This window comes from Microchirus variegatus, assembly GCF_963457635.1.
Source record: "Microchirus variegatus genome assembly, chromosome: 1".
NCBI lineage: Eukaryota > Metazoa > Chordata > Actinopteri > Pleuronectiformes > Soleidae > Microchirus > Microchirus variegatus.
In genome coordinates, this window is record NC_139802.1 from 30,668,977 (window position 1) to 30,687,256 (window position 18,280).

An 18,280-nucleotide genomic window follows, 5' to 3' on the forward strand; every position below is an offset into this window, starting at 1 on the left:
TTTTTTTGTGTCTGGGACTGATCTGTTCCCCAGTGCAGCTCAAAGTGACTTCAACATGGAAAAAACACACTTTAATTCCCCAGTTGCGACCAAACCTCAGACCTATTTTCATTCACTCGCCCTGGACGTGTTGTCATGCTCTATCATTCTTATTTTGTGCATTAAAGCGTGATCGTTTTTCCCCTTACGTCTTCATTTCGCTGCTGATGTTGCGTGCACTGCCTTCCTGTTTTTCCATACTGTAACCCCGCCGCTTGCTAAAGCTCATTCATGCCCTGATTTTTGTCTTTCTAAAGCTGCGTATAAATAAAGTCGACGCTACCGTGCCTGCGCCTCACGCGGAGTCTGATAAATGAGCATTTTTGTCTGCAGGAGGAAGGGAAACGCAGGTAAAGGAGTGATAATGAAGGAGGAGATGAATAAAACAAGACAAGGAAAGTGTTCTTAATGCAAACGAGTCGATTTTACTACTAAGCGTATCTGTGGAGGCAGCAAGGTAGCCTCAGGCAAAATGTACACTTAGCTTTGGTCTATGCGAGGCCCGGCAGTGAATCATCAGAGCTCAGCTGTCCAAAATACACCACCAATCTGGCTCAGGCATATGGTTGCATGACACTTGTATGAATTACTACTACACACTCGTGTTGTTGTTTTTCCTTCCTATTTAAATGTTCTATACGGTGGGCAATACTTCTTTCGCTGGTTTACATCAGAGCAGATCAAGGTCACAGCGCAGAGGGGTAACAGGAAAGTGATCCAGTCAGGATCTGTTTGTAAGACAAGATTCAATTAGTATTTGATTTATACGTCCAATTTTTCCTTATCAAAGTGGCATAAAACAAAAAGATTTTTGATTCGCACGCGGCGAGAAAATGATTAAATCCGCACTTTACAGTGTCGGGTTTAAAATGCACGATTTACCACATGGGTGGAGTTTGGTTCAAAGGATAATGAAATAAAGACTGAAAACTGATCATCTGCTGGACACATTCTGACATTAAGTACACACACACACACACACACACACAAAATCAATCAATTCAGGGCCGCCATGAGGCTTGAAGCCGTCCTCCCGGGCTAATACTCTGAGACAGTATTGATCAGCAAATCTAAAACGAGATTGGATCGGCATTAGTATCAGCCTCCAATTCAAAGAGTGACAACTGGAATTCATAGACAGGAGAAACGTAAATAAACTACCGTATATGACAGTGGAGAATTATCTCAGCAAACTGTAGATCACGGTCTCCTCACTCCTGGTCCTGGGGAGCCACTTGTCCTGCATGTTTTAGGTGCTGCCCTGCTCCAACACACCTGATTCAAATGGTCAGTAAGCTCTGCTGAAGCCTGATAACGACCCATTTATTTGAATCAGGTGTCTCGGAGCAGTCACTATAGTCACTATTTTCTCTTCTGCTAATAAAATATCTTCATTCTATATTTTTCTCCTGTTTCCTAATACAGCAGTTCCATCTCTGCGTGCGTGACAATAGGGTTGCAGAAAGATTTCGTCACATCCACGTCGAACTTTGACCTTCCAGTGAGCTGCTCGTGAAGTCAGAGAGCAGCAGATTCAGTGTGTGTGTGTGTGTGTGTGTGTGTGTGTGAGTCTAATAGATGTAAAATGTAAAAAAAAGCTTAATGATAGCGATACACTCCAGAGGATACCCCTCCTTGTTCGTCTCGACACGAGTGCTCAATTTTTTTTTTTTTTTGCCGTGTGTAATTGTCCAGGCAGTTCACGGCACATTATCAAATTCATCAGCTAATCATTTAAGACTCCTTTTTATCTCTGAGATGGTCTGCGAATGATCCGATGGCACGGCAATCGATAGGGAAAAATCGGGAATATGCAAAGTGCGTTCTGATGTTTGGCATTGCTCAACCTTTGCTTCTTTCATCTCGGCCTTTTGATGTTTGCGTTTAATCTGCATAACGCAGCGTGAGTGGCCTGATGGAGTCGAGCGTCTCTCCTTGAGAGAACTTCGCAGCTGGAGTCCACCTGTCAGGACTGAATAAAGTTTCAGGGAGAGATGTGGTGGGGGGGGAAAAAATGAACCGATCCTGTGTTGCGAGGTGAGCAATGTGCAAAACTGAAAGTCTAAGAGCTGCTATATTTATGTTTATATGCTGTTTACACAAGGAGACAAAGCTTTTTACTTTATAAACCGATTAAATGCCTTCAATTAAAATAGATTGTTTTAACTTTCAAAGCCGATTAGTTGATAAAGAAATAATTGAAACGTGGAACTTCAGGTTCAAATAAATGCTTTCATTCAAAAAAGCTGACTTAAAGACTTAAACAGGAGGAAATTATGCATCTGGATCGCAACACATTAGGGCCTCTCTAGTGTTCTCAAGAAATACAAATATAATATCATCAATTTCCTTAAGTAATTGTTGTTTGTTGCAATATAAAAATGCTGCAAAATAAATACAGGTGGGAAAATGGTGGAATACACATTGGGTTTTTACTTTATCATCTAAATGAGCCGTAATCAGCCTCAGGGCCGAGGTCAGTTCACTTTGATCAGTTTGGAAATGTGAATTGAAAGTGTATGTGATTAACATAATAATGAGCAGCGGAGCTTCACCCTCAGTGGTTTCTGTGCAAAGTGGATGTGAGGAGAGAAAGATTTGCGGTTTCTCTTATTTTGGAGAGAAAGCCGAGGAGACTGGAGGCCGACGCCGCGGCGCAAAATCCTCACACTCTGTGAATAAACATGAAGCGCCGAGGGTATGGTACTCTGTAATTTGGCTACTTTTATTCGAGCAGGGTCATTTTCAAGAGAAATTACAAATTAAGAATTCAATAATACTTTTACAAAGACATTTCAGGAAAGATTCTTCTTCAGTCATGATATCATACATAGTATTTAACAGTCCCTCTTCATTTTTTTTAGCTTAAAAAAAGAAACAAAGATGAAGAAAGTGGAATTTTTTCAGTCGAAAATACAGTGTTTTCACAATTGTATAAAAGTTCCCAAATTTGGAATTTTCCAGTATCTGGAAAATAAAGGAAATAAAATAAAATAAGATTAAACTTCGCATTTCACAATGTTTCAAAACACAATAAATGCTCTCTTTACGTAAAATTTGCCCCTATGATCGACACCATGTTCCTTTTTACTAAAATATATCTATATATTGAAGAACTATAGTACTGTACACAACAGTATGAAATAAATAAAATTAGGAAATATAAAATGGGCCACATAAATAATGTTTTTTTTTTTTTTCAACCTACAAATAAAATGAATGCAATTTGCTGTTTTCAAAAAAAAAAAAAAAATGGTTTGGTGTAATACTGACAAAGGTAAAAGAAAAGAAAACTGAGAAAACATTGCACAACATAATGTAAACTAAGGAACTGATGCCTATAAGTCTTAATACTGACACGGGTGCTTCAAAGAACAACGATGAATCATTTCATAATACTGAAGCTGGTGAAAAAAAGTAACCTTCCTTTTACACAATACGAGGGTGGCACTTGCAGAAAACACACAGGTTAAAAGGTTTGCATATAAGGCTTCTTTTTTTTCTTCTTATCAAAAACACCTTACAAAGGCTTCATCCTTCACTTTTCTCCCCATACCATCTGTCCATAATCTGTAATTTCCCTTAAATGAAGGTCTCTTTAAAACTTCATCCTCTTTAAAAAAAAAAACCTTCTAAGCTCCTTCATACAGTCTTTTCGTTTATAATCCTTCATATGAGAGTTGATTGGAGAGGCCTAAAACAGTGTGGCTGAAGATGTTTATGACTGGGCAACAGGGCAAAACTAAAGACGACACCGTAGGTAGGTAGGTAGGTGATAACAAAGGTAATATCGAAGGACTGTAGTGCAGACACTACTGCTCTTTTTCCAACACTGTATAAATATATACATAGGCAATACTTTTTATTATTTTTGTTCATGATTATAGAAGCGGAGTGCAATTTGTACAAGTCACTAGTTGTGCTATAAATACTATGGAACACAGGGGTTTATTTGAGGAGGTTAGCACCACACATATTTTTAGGCCTTAGTACTGTACATTTTATGAAATGTATTCATTTATTCATTGTTCGGTTTGCATAATGCAGCTTATTTCACAAACCCATGCCTCCCTTCCCTCAACGACCTCCTCCAGATTTGATTTTTGAGTCCATGTCTTGTTTGGCAGACATCTTTCCCCCCCCCCAGGAGTCTGTCAAAGAAAGCTTCCCAGAAGCTTCAGGCACGTGCACGTACAGCTTAAAACGGTGTTTTAAACCGAGTAGGTAAGAATACTGAACCCAAAGAGACAAACTTAAAACTTTTTTTTTTTTTTTTAAGATGGGAAGCTTTTAAAAAAACGTCGCCACCGCCAGTTACATGCCATCCTCCATCGTGTCCTCGTGATCCGATTTGGTTTCCGTTTTGCCGTCTAGCGAGCTCTCATCCATCGAGTGCTCTCCGTTCTCTTCCTCGTCCCTCAACGTGTCCGGGTCCGTGTCCATGCTCTTGATCTCCTCCTCCTCCTCCTCAAACTCATCCTCCCGCCGTCCAATCTTGGCATACGTTCCATCCACTTCCTTCCGTCCGTCTCTGATCCCTCCGCCGTTCACGGCGTCGTGCCTCAATATGGCCTCGCGCTCTGCCATCTCCGGGTAACCCTGAGGTGTCATGCCCTGCAAGAACGCCCGGCTCATCAGCAGCTCTGTGGGCTCCAGGTGGCCCTTCTCGCGAGCCTCCCTCTCCGCCGCCTCCCGCTCTTCGGCCTCCCGCTTGCAGTAGGAGTAGCGGTGGTTCATGTGCTGCGAGTAGGAGCCCGAGTGAGAGAACCGCTTCCCGCACTTGTCGCACTGGTACGGTTTCTCCCCCGAGTGCAGCCTGGAGTGCTCGATGAGATGGTGTTTGTGTTTGAAGGCTTTCTTGCAGATCTGACACTGGTGTGGCCTCTTGCCTGCGGAGACACAAAAACACACAAGAGGGACGTGAGCTGTCTGTCGTCCCTGCTGCTACAAGAAATTACACAAGTCAGAAGGAAAAGCAAAAAACGTTGAGGAAAAACTCCGATGAACTGAATGGCATGGAGTAAAAATTACATCACTGAAGAGTAAATCCAACTTTGACTTACGACTAACGGGCTATTTGTTTATTCAAATTGTGAACATGATGAGAAAGTGCGCTCGCATTCATGGGCCGACATTATGGAAATTCCCTCCCGCGGTTAAGACATGGAGAAACTCGACCACAACGACTTATTTTAGGCCAGCATGCCACGCTGATGGATGCGACATAAATAAGCGACTGCAAAGCAAACAAACAGAGAAGGCGGCGACAAATCTAAGACGGGCTGGAGGAAAGCGAGGTTTACCCCTGCTTATCTCCGAACACAATTCCACTTCATGGTAACGCCTGACCCTGCATCAGGTTTTAGGTTGGGGTTCCTCTGTCTACCAAATGTGATGGGATGTTTTGGATGCCAAGGCAGAAATGATAAAACCCAAGTCGGCCACGAGGGAACGGTGAGACAGTTTTATGACCCTGAGCCATAAAGTGTCTGGCTAAATAAATGTCCTCCGATTTGTAACGTAGCTGCTTTTAACGCTCGCTCTTTATTCCAAAAGACAAAGAGTTCTTCTAAAGGCTTAAAGTTACCTGCTTTGTTTTTAGCAGTTAATAATAACTTTCTCTCTTTTTCTTTTTTTCCCCCCTCATCGGTCCCTGCTGCTCGACACGTGTGGAAACATGGCTGTCTGTCTGAAAATCGCAAATCACGCGACTGACTCCACCTCTGACACTCGCGCCCAACCCGGCTTTCAAACGCCACTTCTGTCCGACATCTGGCCAGTTCCACCGCTCTTCTGAGCCTTGTAATAATATTTTACAACAACACATGGCGACGCAAACACATGAAAGTGTCGCGTCCCGAGCGAAATTCAGGGGGCGCTGCCGAGATAACGCAGCCTTTTCTGTTTTTCTTTTTTTCCCGAGTTTGGTGCGCACTGTTCTGACGGTGCGCCCTCCCTTCCCTTTCATGTGCGACTAGATAACATGAAGGCTGCATAAAACACGGAGCTCTCTGCTACAGATAGTGGATAAAATAAATGATGCAACCTAGTGAAAGAGGATCTCTGTATAATAACTATAATGAAAGACTTGTTATCAGCGCTCTGAAGCTTCTGAGCGCTTCTCTGTTGATGTGATCTATCTCCAATAATGGGGCCGATAAAGGCATTAGGAGCCTTTCGCTGGCTTTATACATCTAGGTGAATTGATGTGTGTCTTTTGAGATAGCAAAGTGGTTCATACAGCAGGGTATGATTGGAAAATAAAGAGTACAATCACTTATAAAGTCTGCCTGTACCTACATTAATTACTGATTATACTAAAAAAAAAAAAAGAACACACACAACTGTAAACACATCACATGATAACAATTTCTTATTTTTCATGTTTTGGCATCTCATCCCTGTCAATGAAGAAGCAAGTTAGGTGTTGGTTTACAAATACAACTGAAGGGTTAAAACAGGGAAAAGAAAGGAAGAGAAAAAAGGGGGGGGGGAACATAAAAATAAAGATTCATACTGATAGGATTTTGTCAACACAAACATTTAAAACATAAAAAAGCATGGGGTTTAAAATAAGGGTCTAGAACAGTATATACCTGTGTGTTCATATTTGTGTCTTAGAAGGGAACTGCTCTTCTGGAATGTTTTGTCGCACAAGTCACACGCGTACATACCACTTTCGGTCTTCTTAATCTTCTTCCGCGACAGACAGGAGTCGGGGTCTGTCATGTCGTCCAGCCCTGACAAGTAATCTGGTGTACCGTCGAGCAGGTCCCCCTTCACAACAAACAAACAAAACAAACCGAAAACAAAACAAAAAAAAGAGAGAGAGAGAGAGAACAAAAAATATAGTGAATTTTTGTGTTTGTGAGAGTTTCTCTGTAAATATATGAAAAAAAAAAAAAAAACTTGGAATAATTCAAATATCTGCAGGTGGTCTCACAAAAAGCTATTTATTAATGAATAAATTAACGAAAGTTAACTTTGATGTCATGCAGCTGCAGTTGCCGGTGCATTCAGGAGCTGTAATTACAGCTCTTGCTGCTTTCTTGACCTCATCCTTGACGTTCATTTTGTCTAGAGAGCTTTATCATCTGTGGTCACGGTGACCATATGAGGTCATTTATGGCTGAGATTAACAGAAACCTGATTTTCTGCGGCTCCAAACGAAACCATTATGTGAACCAAACTTGCCAGCGCACGTCGATTCCTTATAAAACTCACAGTTCCGCAACTGTCACGTTGAGCCATAATGGCGTAACCGAGTGAGTTCTAATTTTGTGCAGAAGTGTTAATTTTGCTCATTGCTTTAAAAATCCTCCTTTTATGATGAAGATTAGTCTGAAACTCTGAATTGATGAAGAACAATATTAGAACATTAGGCCTGAAAGTGCATAAACTCATATAATGATTAAAATCTGAAGGTTTGCACCTTAATGGCCAACGTTGAGCCATCAGAGCTTCCTTTAATGAATATGTGCCAGATAATGTGTGAACACCTCTGCGCTGAGTTTTAAGAAGGGACCACTATCACTCTGCAATCAATTTGAACTGAGCGCCTGTAGCTGTATTTTTAAAATCTAATTTAATAACTTAGAATAGGAAACATTATTAATACTTTTTTTTTTCATCAAAATTGTTCCCCCTATGTTAAACAGCCTTTAGCATTCACTGGTAATGAACATGGAGACGGTGCATTAATAATCCACACGTAGGAGCTCATTTTGGCTTGAGCTCTCTTTAAAATGCAGCAAAGTTGCGATGGGGAAATTTCAGAGAAGTGCACAGCTGCGGGGCTAACCTTTGTCATTTTTACAAAGGCCTTTCACCCATTTTTAATAACAACATATCTGCGTTCAGACTGGCGCTGGAAGACGACTGGAGTCGGGAGCAGTGTTATATATATTGCACACACAGAGGCAGCAGCTGTAGCAGCAGGTGAAATTTACAGTGGAACTGGTAACAATTAGTGCTTTACTGAGATTACATTCTAGGGCCAACGGCGTTTCTGTTATTCTTTTAACCTGACACTGTGTATTTATGCAAATACTGGACCTTTCTCTGCATAAAAGAAATCAAACTACAGGGATTGTGGATTATTATTATCAATTATGAGTAATTTATCACTAACATTGCGAGATCTATGAATGAAGAAAAGCAACTGGTCGTGACGTCACCGATAAGAATTTGAGCTACCGCTTTGAAGCCAGGCTCCGATTGGACGACGCCAGCGAGTAATCGCACTTGTGTTCACGCTGACGTGCTGTGCTTTATCGTCTACTTTCCTCTAAATGGATGCATAGTTCACAAAATTTACATCATGCTCTGTTGAAGAGAGGCTGAAACTCGCGATTGAGACCATTAACGCCTCTGGAAAATGTTTGCCGACGTTATAAATCAAGTGAGAAGTAGAAGCTAATTCTCCCATAATTTCCAGTCAAACTGAGTTGCTTCCTGTTTGGCTTCAGGGAGAAAGTGGAATAATCCGTCCATTTTTTGTAAATACAGTCTATGCCTGGAAGCAGCAAATATTTGACTTTTTTTTGTACTGGATAAATGATAAATAACAAACTTGCATCTTTAGCCAACCATAAACCTTTGAAAAGTGTCCTTCTCATTGACACCATTGTCGTTCATGTCACACACTCTACCTCAGGTGAGGCGAGCGTCTCTCGTGACGCCGACATCGCATTCAATTAGCAGAGAAATGAGTTCAGATCATTTTTGGGAGGCTGAACGGAGCCCTGGAGATTTCACAAAACCACAGGTGGCTTATTTACCTGGAAACCTGGTTTCCGCTGGTACTTTCTCCTCTGCTGCATCTCAGCAAACGTAGCTGCCCCTGCTGCGTAAGTGTAGGCCATGTGTGGTAAGAAGCCCATCTGATCCATGCCCGGATAGGCCCTGAGCCCCGGTATGGTGGCCTGCATGGGGGGCATGAATGTGGCAGGCGGGAAAGCGCTCTGTGGTGGAAGTGACGTGTAGAGGGGTTTGCCAGCGAATGGGTTAATGCCAAAGATGGGGCTAGTGCTTTTTTCTAGGTTTCCGTTGTTGGAGCCTGAGAATTCTTTCTTGAGATAGGCCAAGTTCAAAGGCTCTTCGAAGTGCTCTCGGGGAGAGGGAACGCTGTTATGGTCAATGTTAATACTGTTGACTTTAGGTCTGCTTTTGACAGTCAGTGCATGCTTGGGTTCCTTCATGAGTCTCGGCAGAGAAAGGTCCAGCGGCTCGGCCTGCAGGTCTTCCGAAGTCAAGCTGTTAGGAGTGTAAGAGCTGCTGTGAGAGTTTTTGGAAGAGGTGGAGGACAGGTTGAGCGGAGAGGGCGTGTTGCTGCGGGAGTGGTCCAATTTTTCACCTGCGGCTTTGGCGCTGCTGCTGAACGGGTGGTTTTTCAAATGTCTGAGCGAGTTGTCACAGTTGTTCATGTTGTTGTGGAGCTCTGCTAGGGCGGCCGAGGTGATGTGATCAGCAGGTTTGAGGAGTGAATGCGGTGACCTAGCTGCCATTGAGTCTTTTGGTGGAGTGTGGTGGTTATTTGTTCCGACAACCATATCAAAGTGGTTCCTGTGCTCTAATGGTGGGGTTCTGGTGGTGCCGTACTGATACATCTTTCTCTGCTCGAACCACTCCTTAACAAATTCCTGAGGAAGGCCGACTGCTATGGAAATCTTGAGCAGCTCCTCTGAGTTGGGCTCCATGTTCATGGCAAAATATGCCTTCAGCACAGACATGTGGTCCCTGTAAGGGTTAAGAGGCCCAGTGAGTCCCTTCTCAGACAACATGGGGGAAGGTAAGTGGCTGTTCTTATCCATGAAGATCCCTGGTTTATTGGGCATCAGATTCTCACTTGGCTGCAGCACGGCTTTGATCTCTTCGTTCATTTTACACAGGTAACGTTCATGCTGATGCAAAGGTATTGGCCCGGGAAAGGTTTCTTTGCAATATTGGCAAGTGTAAGGCGTAAACATGATGTTTTCCTGCACCTTCTCCTCCACACCTCCTTCAAGCATGTGGTTGGATTTCTCTCGTTTGATATTGCTAATCTGTCTCTTTGAGTCTGTCGTCAAGCTCTGGAGGCAGGCTTTGGCTTCGTTCACTTTCTCTAACGTGTAGTCGATGATGTTTTTGGTGGCGCCGTTGTGATTGACGAGTGGAAGACCAATCTGAGCCCCCGCTGACGTCAGTGCCTGTCTCTGCTCTTCAACCTGGGACCCCAGCTCCTTCATGTAGGCCTTCAGCTTGGAGAGCTCCTCCGGCTTGCAGTCCATTTTCTGCCTACACACAGTGTTGTCCACGATCTGGAGAACCTTCTGCACCTCACTCAGGTTGTTCCCCAGTGGGCCTGGGTAGCCCAGAAGCTGTGACTCAAGACTGGCGAGCCCGAGGTGATGCAAGGGGCTTTGAGCAGTGGAGTTGTGGTGGACACCCAGTGGGCTGTTCCCTCCCATGCCGCCGTTCATGAACGGTCCAGGAGCAGCGAATCCTTGAGACGCCATCATCAGCTTGTATTCATTGAAGTCAAGCGGCTCTGTCTTAATACTAAGGTGGTTGTTGTGTTCAGGGAGGCCGAGCGGCTTGACGTTCTCCAGCTTCTGGCGCAGCTGGGTGATGGCAGTGTTGGTGGGTGAGGAGGAGGCCGAGGTGGGGGAGGAGCCGGTCTTCATGTTGCTGCGCATCCTGCCGTTAACAGCGATCAGGCCAATGCACTTTTTGCTGCTAATGTGGGAACTGTAGGAGCCCGAGTGGGAGAAACGCTTCTTGCAGTTAGGGCACTCGTACGGTTTCTCGCCTGAAACACAAATACAAATATTGCATAAGAAGGGTTAACTATTTGTATAGCAATTTGAAATTCTAATGAATTAAAATGGATTGCCCCAAATTTACTCAAGGAAATACATTATCACTATGAGTGAATTCTTATGCCTACTAAGTGTTGCATGTTAAACCAGGGCATGTTTGTTGCATACCACTATGCACAGACTTCCTTTTCTCTCTTGTTCTGTTTTATACTCCTACAGTATGTGTCACAATGTTATTTCAGATTGTGCTTACACAGCAGATAAAAAAATGAGTAATTTGAAGAAATTCTGTCAGAGACAAAAACTGATATGATTCACATACGTTTGCATTCCTAAGCAAATATTATAACTGGCAGCTGAAATTGTCCTTAACACAGCAGAGTTCAGTGTCCATTAATGGCAGGGAGGGTCCAAAATAAACCAACAGGAATTTCTGCAGTTTCTTAAGTCATGGATATGAATATTCAAAGACACTCACCGCTATGAATCCGGAGGTGTTCCTTCAGATGGTGCTTGTATTTGAAGGCCTTGCCACACTCGGTGCATTTGAACTTGCGGTTGCTTGCCGCTTGGTTGAGCAGTTGGTGCTGAGTGAGAGAAGGAGAGTCACATTTTAAAAGAGGAGCACATCGTTGGGGTGAAAGTTCAGGAAATAAACACAATTGGTCGGCGTGACAACGAGAAACAAACCAAAAGAAAAAGTCTCCTGTCGCCAAAAGAAGCAGCTTGGTTTTCTACTCTCACTTCTGCTGAGTGACTGCAGGCAGTGGTGGTGATAACACAGAGAATCACATACTTTTTTTAATTTCCTGGCTCCTCAACCAAAGGAGGTTTTGCCTTTAGAATTTGGCAGCCCAGAAAATAGAATAAATGAAAAGAGTTTTGTACAGCGTTTCGCCCTCATTACAACCACCGATCTGATCTGCTTTTCAATTAATTTGGGCCTAATCAGTCTAAAAGGTATTCAGAATAATCTCTGTGCTCTCTTGACCCGTATACCTGCATTCACACCATTTGAATTACAACGTGTACTTTTTCAGAACACCTCCAAATGTCTTGCGGTGCTTGTGTTAAAACTTCAAATGTCTCTTGTGTAATCTCAGGATACAGAACAGGGCATATAGGCGCAGCCTTGATTCACTGTTCAAAGGTAAACAATCCATCAAATTGGCAATTCAAAGGCCTATTCTCTGAAATCAAAGAAAAATAAATAAATAAATATAATACCCAACAACAACAACACTGGGTGTGTAAACCTGGCTCGTCACTCGTAAAACCATTAACTCCAAGTGGGAGGTGAGGATGTTAAATGGTTAGTAAATAAAAAAAAAAAAAAAAAAAACACAACACATTTTCTGTGAGCTCGCTAGGGGGAAAACACAGCGACTCCCTCCTCCCAGTTCAGCCTTGACAAATGCTGGGGTGTGTGCTGACTCTACCCACATTCCTGGGGAGACAGATGGTGGCGCGCAGGACACTGGGAGGACTGGGAGGAATTGTTCAAACAGCCCCAACCTTCAAAGATCAAGCAGGGAGAGTCGGGGGGCCCGCCAAAGCGCCGGAGAGGGACCCCACTGCTCGTATGTTGCTGAGTTGCATAAACAAACAGCAACAGCTGCTTCAGTGCCCCCACCTCCACCGCCATCCCCTTAACTTCCCCCCTGAGGACCCCTGCCCGCTAAAGTTTAGTCTCGCCACCACTGCTAATAAGACACAATCGTTCTGTGCTCTTAATTGTGAATGGCACCAGCAAAATGCTCCATCTCTCCTCCATGGCTCATTGTCGGTGTGAACGCCACCACCGCTGATTGTGGGCGGGGACCCGACTGGATGTTTGCATATGTATAACCTCTAATTAGTCATATTTCAGCTAAGTGCTTAAGAGGAGGAGGAGTATTAAGACTTGTAAACACACAAGAAGGAACAACACGGCACATGATTACCTATCAGCACATTATTCTTGATGTTAATCTGACGAGTCCTCCTGAGTTGCTTGTTAATTAAAGTGTACATTTTGTAAACACATGCTCATTTTATTTTAGTTTTCTTGAGCACATATTTGTTTTTTATATATATATTCAGGCTTTACTCTGAAGAAAAACACCAGGTGTTCAGCATGAGCAGAGAGAAAAGAGCACCACCTGCAAAACCTGTACAACTACAACGAATTTAAATGAGTAAGACATCACGTCATTGCAAGGATTACCATTTAAACAATCACAGCTAATTTACAAATCAAGATAACCGGCTTTGTGTGGGGACCCGCACTCCTTGTGTGGGAGTCTTTGGCCATTGACTTGACTCTGGAGGGGGGCAGCAGCAGCAGCGGCAGCAGCAGCAGCATTGTAATATGAGGATTGGGATGGCGGCTCACTCAGCCGGCCCATCTGCTCACGTTCACACCCAGCTGGTAGATCAGGTAAAAGTGCTGGCTGCTGACATCTGATCATATCAACCACAGTCTGAGCCTGTCATCCTCACTTCAGAGAGCACAACACCCACGACCTGGGACTAAGCACTGAAATGCATCAGGGTAGATGATATCATCTGACTGGCTGGATTATTTTTTATTTTTTTATGTGCATTGCACAGTTTTTGAAGTCCATTAAAAAAAATACAAGTGACACAACAAAAAAGCAACTCATTCACTTTATCGTGCCAAAATATAATACGTATTATTTTACCCTTTTCCTGGAGGTTTTCAGTTTTTTTTTTTTTATTTGTTACATTTCACTGAAATCAGAAAAAAAAATGTTTCATTGAATTTAACAGATTTACTTAATGTCAACATCCAATTTTCCTTTCGTTACAAACATCCTTTAACCCACAAACACAGACTCCATCTCTTTTAAAATTTACTGCTCCAATTTTAGTTCACTGAGAAGTTATAATTATCCCCAAATGTGCGAAAACTATGGAAGCATGCAAGGTTTTTTTTTTTTTTGCTACAATCCATCTCACACTGCATTTTTGACTTGGAGTTGACAAGCGAGTTAAACGCCCGTGACTGTTGGATGTGTTTTCACCTCACAGGACTTTAAGGTGATTCATGCTAACTGCTAGCAGATTCAAATTATATTTCAGACATATAGGATATAAATTGCTGGAGAACTTTCACGTATACACAGATGTTTATGCAGTGCATGAAATTAGAAGTGGGTGGGGTGAAGGCAGCGGTGGGGGGGTGGGGTGTTGGGAGTTTGATGGAGTACTACGACTGTAGGCTGCACCAGAAGAACATTAAAGGCCAGGAGTGAAGTGAAGTTAAGGAGCTGATAAAAATTTCTAAATTGGAAATTAACACAATCATTCGATCGTGAACATGAGACTGGAAAATCATATCAGGGAGGGCCATCAAAAAACCATTTAGGACCTCAATTAAAGTTATTACCATTAAAGGATCTGCATCTTCAAAATGCCATGAAAAATTAATAATGATTGCCAATCAGAAAAAAATGATCTCTCTTCTCTGAGGGATCAGAGCACATTAGAAACGAGATGAAATAAGGGACAGAAAGAGGAGGAGAAGTTAAAAAAGCAGACACAGAAGGCAGGGACGATAAACGGAACAAAATGAAACTCTTCCTCACCTGATCCCGCACAGGCTTGTGTGTGGCCATATGCCGGTCGAGCTGAGTGCGGTAAGCAAACGTGTAGTTGCACAGGGGGCAGGCAAAGTTCTCCTCGTTCTTCTCATGGCGGTACTTGATGTGCTCCTTCAGCGAAGTCAAGCGCTTGTAGCCCCGGTCACAGTAGGGGCAGGTCAACAGTTGGGCGAAGGCATCTGGCGTTCCAGGTGGCAGGTCTGCACGGGAGACAGTGGGAGGAGAGGGGTGGGGTTGCGGGGAGGAAGGGGAAGGGAAAGCGGGCCAAAAGGTCAGCGAATCAATGGCAGCTAACGGGCGAGCTGCCCAGAGTGGTATGGGAGTTATCTCTGCAATCTGCTCCACATGAGAGCCTCAGTGTCAGGCTGGCATCCACTGCACTACGACCTCCTCCTGACTCCTCACACACACTCACACACTCACACTTGTGCAGTTTCATACAGCACTCACTTTTCTTGACATGGAACAGGCTCGTGACACTGTATTCACACATTGACATGCATGCACAAAATCACAACTTGTCATCTACCTGCATAATTGCTTTAAAATCCCAGACACTTTTTAATGCCATTCTCACTGACGCGTTCATCACGTCTGATCCATGAATTATGAGCCCGTTCCAATTTGATCCCCCTTCCCCTGTTCTCTTCCTTCGAGAGGCTTCAGAGGTGCACTATCTGATTTCAAGCCCCTGCCCAGCTGTTGCTTAAGACTGTAGGTAAACACCAAGGCATCCGGCAAATCTGTGGGACCAACAGCTGCCCAGCCGTGTCAGAGAAAGGAGCTGCTACTCTGTTCAGATTCCTTTCCATGTTACACGTTTAATATCAGCCCCAATGTTTTACTCGGTATTTAAACTACAATAAATAAGTAGAGCTGGTTGTCATGTTTCCTTAATAATTATAATTATTTAATACAACATGACCTGTCTGAATTCCATGAACTTGCGAAGAACATCAGGGAGCTAAACTGTATAAAATCTAAGTTACGTACATCATCGAAATATACCGCGGTTGTGTAATGTACTCAATGTGCCCTACTGTGAGGCAAATTTAATTCAATTCTCCAGTGATAAAAACTTTGGTTTCGTACCATTCTCCTCTGGTCCAGTGGCCTCCGGCGTGCCCAGGCGGGACAGCTCCTCTGGGGCTTCTGGGTAGATGATGGCCGTGTCACCCCGCTGCAAGTACTCGGCGATGCTCACCACGTGGCTGTCGCCATCGTCCAGCTTCCGCTTGGCGAAGAAGTCCTCAAACTCTGAAGTGCAATCGACGCTCTTGACTGAAGGAGTAGAAAGAGACGGCGGGAGAGGGAGAGAAAAAGAGAGACGGTGAAGGAGGAGACTGATGGAGAAGGCAGAGGAATAAATTGGATTCATTTCTTCTCCAGAGAAATGTCTTACAGGAGGATATTGGGAACATCTTGGTGGAAATGCGATGAGGACAACGACCATAACACATTACAGCCGTGCTTTGGGAAGAATACATCTAAATTACGGGGTTTGCTTGTCACGCCATGCAGGCTAAAACAAGGAGTTGTAACTTAATGGAGCCAAAAGTTAGAGATAAGGAGGCTGACAGAAGTTGCTGAAGAACAACGTGTTAAAAAAATTGAAATAAGGTTCTTATCGCATGAAATCTGATCTTATGTCTCGAACCGTAGAATAAAAGAAGGGTCCATCCACATGCCTGGCTTAATCAGCTACAGAACCTTGTTTCCCTTGTATCGACTTTCACATATAAGGTCAATCAAGAGATTGTGGTTTTTGTTGATTCTGTGTTGAACAGATTATCAAGGCCAAACCACAAACCAGCACAAAAAAGAGAGAAAAAAAGAAAGAAGAGAGACGTGCTTCACCATAGCGGTGCAGAATGTGTCTTAAGCCAGCCAAAGTGCTGAGGCCACACAATGCGTTTTCTCAAATTATTTCCCAGTCCCTTCTCTTCAGGGAAACTCTTAAGCTGCAGCGTGGAGATAGCTGCCTCCAAAAAAACAAACCAGGGCTAAAAGAAATCTGCAGCCTTCATTAGTCAAGGGGATGGCCGACTTTCAAAAATCACACACACACACATTTGTACTTGCGTTGTGTTTATAACCTGTTTGTAACCGGAAAAAAAAAACCCAGAGCGAAGTCTCATCAGACTTCATCGCCTGTTAATTAGGATTTTAGACTGCGAGCCAAGGTGAGGTTTAAAGAGTGATTTGTTCAGCCGTCGTGACTTCTCGGGCCCAATTTGTGAAAGGTCAAGGTAGTAGATATTTGGTTGTCAAAAATGGCACCTAAATGTCATCAGTGCCAATGGATCGCCTTTGACGACCGTGATAGCATCATTTACTGCGGTCTCATTAGATGATCCGTTGTGTTTTTTGTGTGAAGACTAATTGTTACAGACTCATTGTTGTGATGTTTTTGAGTGTTACTGACCAATGACCAGGGTGTAGCTTGTCATCAATCACTTCAGACGATATTCAGTGTAAAGACACGTTAACTTGGAGTAGAATATAAAATATAAACATGACATTTCTTTCAGGAAAAATTATCTTTTCGTTTCTTTCAGTGAGGGAGGAAATTACCTGGATCAAAGTGTACTTTGGCACCAGGATGTGGTCAAACTCCTCATCTCTCTAAATAAAATCATATGTCATGTAGGAGCATGGAGCCTCCAGTATTGTTTCAAAAAAAGTCCTTTGAGCAGTCAAAATGGAAAACAGTTGACTTTTCAGAACAGGGGAGGGAAAGAAAGTGAAGAATAAAACACCATGAGCATAAAGTTATAGTAATTAAAGCTGAAGGGAGAGTTTTTGAGGCAGGGTTGCGTGGCATTCTGTGGGGTGAGTTTAGTTTACTGTAACAGCATCCGGGGCCAATTGTCAGGGTGGCCAGGATGATATCATGGAAGGGAGTGGTGTGTGTGTGTGTGTGTGTGTGGATGCAAATCAGCTTTGGTGGCTTAATGAAAAATGGCAGGTAGGGTTCTCGTCCACCAGGAGCTGGCGGTAGGACACAAACACATGCACAGACTCATTTAGCAAACCAGGAAAGCTGAAAACAGCACGTATAATCAAAGGTTATATAAATTTGAACACTCTTCAGCTGCGACTATAAACATGCAGGGATTTGTCTTTTGTGTTTGTGGCCATTGTGTCAGCAGGACAGGATTATCCCTCTAATTACAGATGCCTGTTTTTGGATGTCATTGTTTTTGTTCTTGTTATTTGAAAGAGGTGGCGGCCAACTTGGGGTCAGAAGCCATAAAGTCTGAGGTGTCACAGGATAACAGATAACAGGCAGAACACATATTTCTGCTCTCTAAATAAAGAAGTAAAGAATTGGTCAACAACTCACCTGTACCGTTTCCAACTGCCTGCATAGTGGCATCAGGCCCAAGGTTGTCAAAATCATCCTTTATTTCATCTGCACAGAAACAGAGAAGAAGAGAAAGGGGATGTGGTTACTGGATGTAAAACGTCGCAAACCAACAAATGCTGACAATGAGGCTTTTAAAATGAAGGTATGGTGAAAGCAATAAAGGCACCGCTGTGCATCGTGACACACTGCAGCTTTGTTCGGCATGCTTAATGAGTGCTATCATCTGGGCCAGACAGTGACTTATTTACCTTTAACATGACAACAAGCGACGGGGGAGGCAAAGAAAGCTTCAATCGCCAAACAGATTGATTAAATACAACATGGAGCACATCCACCTGAGCAATCATCGTGCTCCAGCCAACATGCAGCCTGAGCTTATTACTCCCTGGCTGTGACGCTGCTGCAATCCTCTGCATGCGGGATCACGCTTGTTTTATCATATGTCATTTGGTGAAAGCTTTTATCTA

The 18,280-nt window shown here is 43.3% G+C and overlaps 1 protein-coding gene across 2 annotated transcripts in view; it reads right to left on the minus strand.

Annotated features, from left to right (window-relative positions):
* Positions 1-2,783: 2,783 nt before the first annotated feature.
* Positions 2,784-18,280, minus strand: part of zeb2b (zinc finger E-box binding homeobox 2b) — an 81,270-nt gene continuing 65,773 nt past the window's right edge. Inside the window, exons 4-10 of one of the 2 annotated variants that reach the window (XM_083893328.1) lie at positions 17,790-17,858; positions 15,536-15,724; positions 14,429-14,643; positions 11,317-11,425; positions 8,820-10,828; positions 6,714-6,816; positions 2,784-4,928 (exon numbers count right to left, since the gene is read on the minus strand). In XM_083893328.1, the coding sequence (XP_083749454.1) occupies positions 4,354-4,928; positions 6,714-6,816; positions 8,820-10,828; positions 11,317-11,425; positions 14,429-14,643; positions 15,536-15,724; positions 17,790-17,858 (3,269 nt within the window). In that variant the 3' untranslated portion in view covers positions 2,784-4,353. Of the gene's footprint in view, positions 4,929-6,635; positions 6,817-8,819; positions 10,829-11,316; positions 11,426-14,428; positions 14,644-15,535; positions 15,725-17,789; positions 17,859-18,280 lie in introns of both variants that reach the window. The other variant, XM_083893327.1, reaches the window with a different exon arrangement.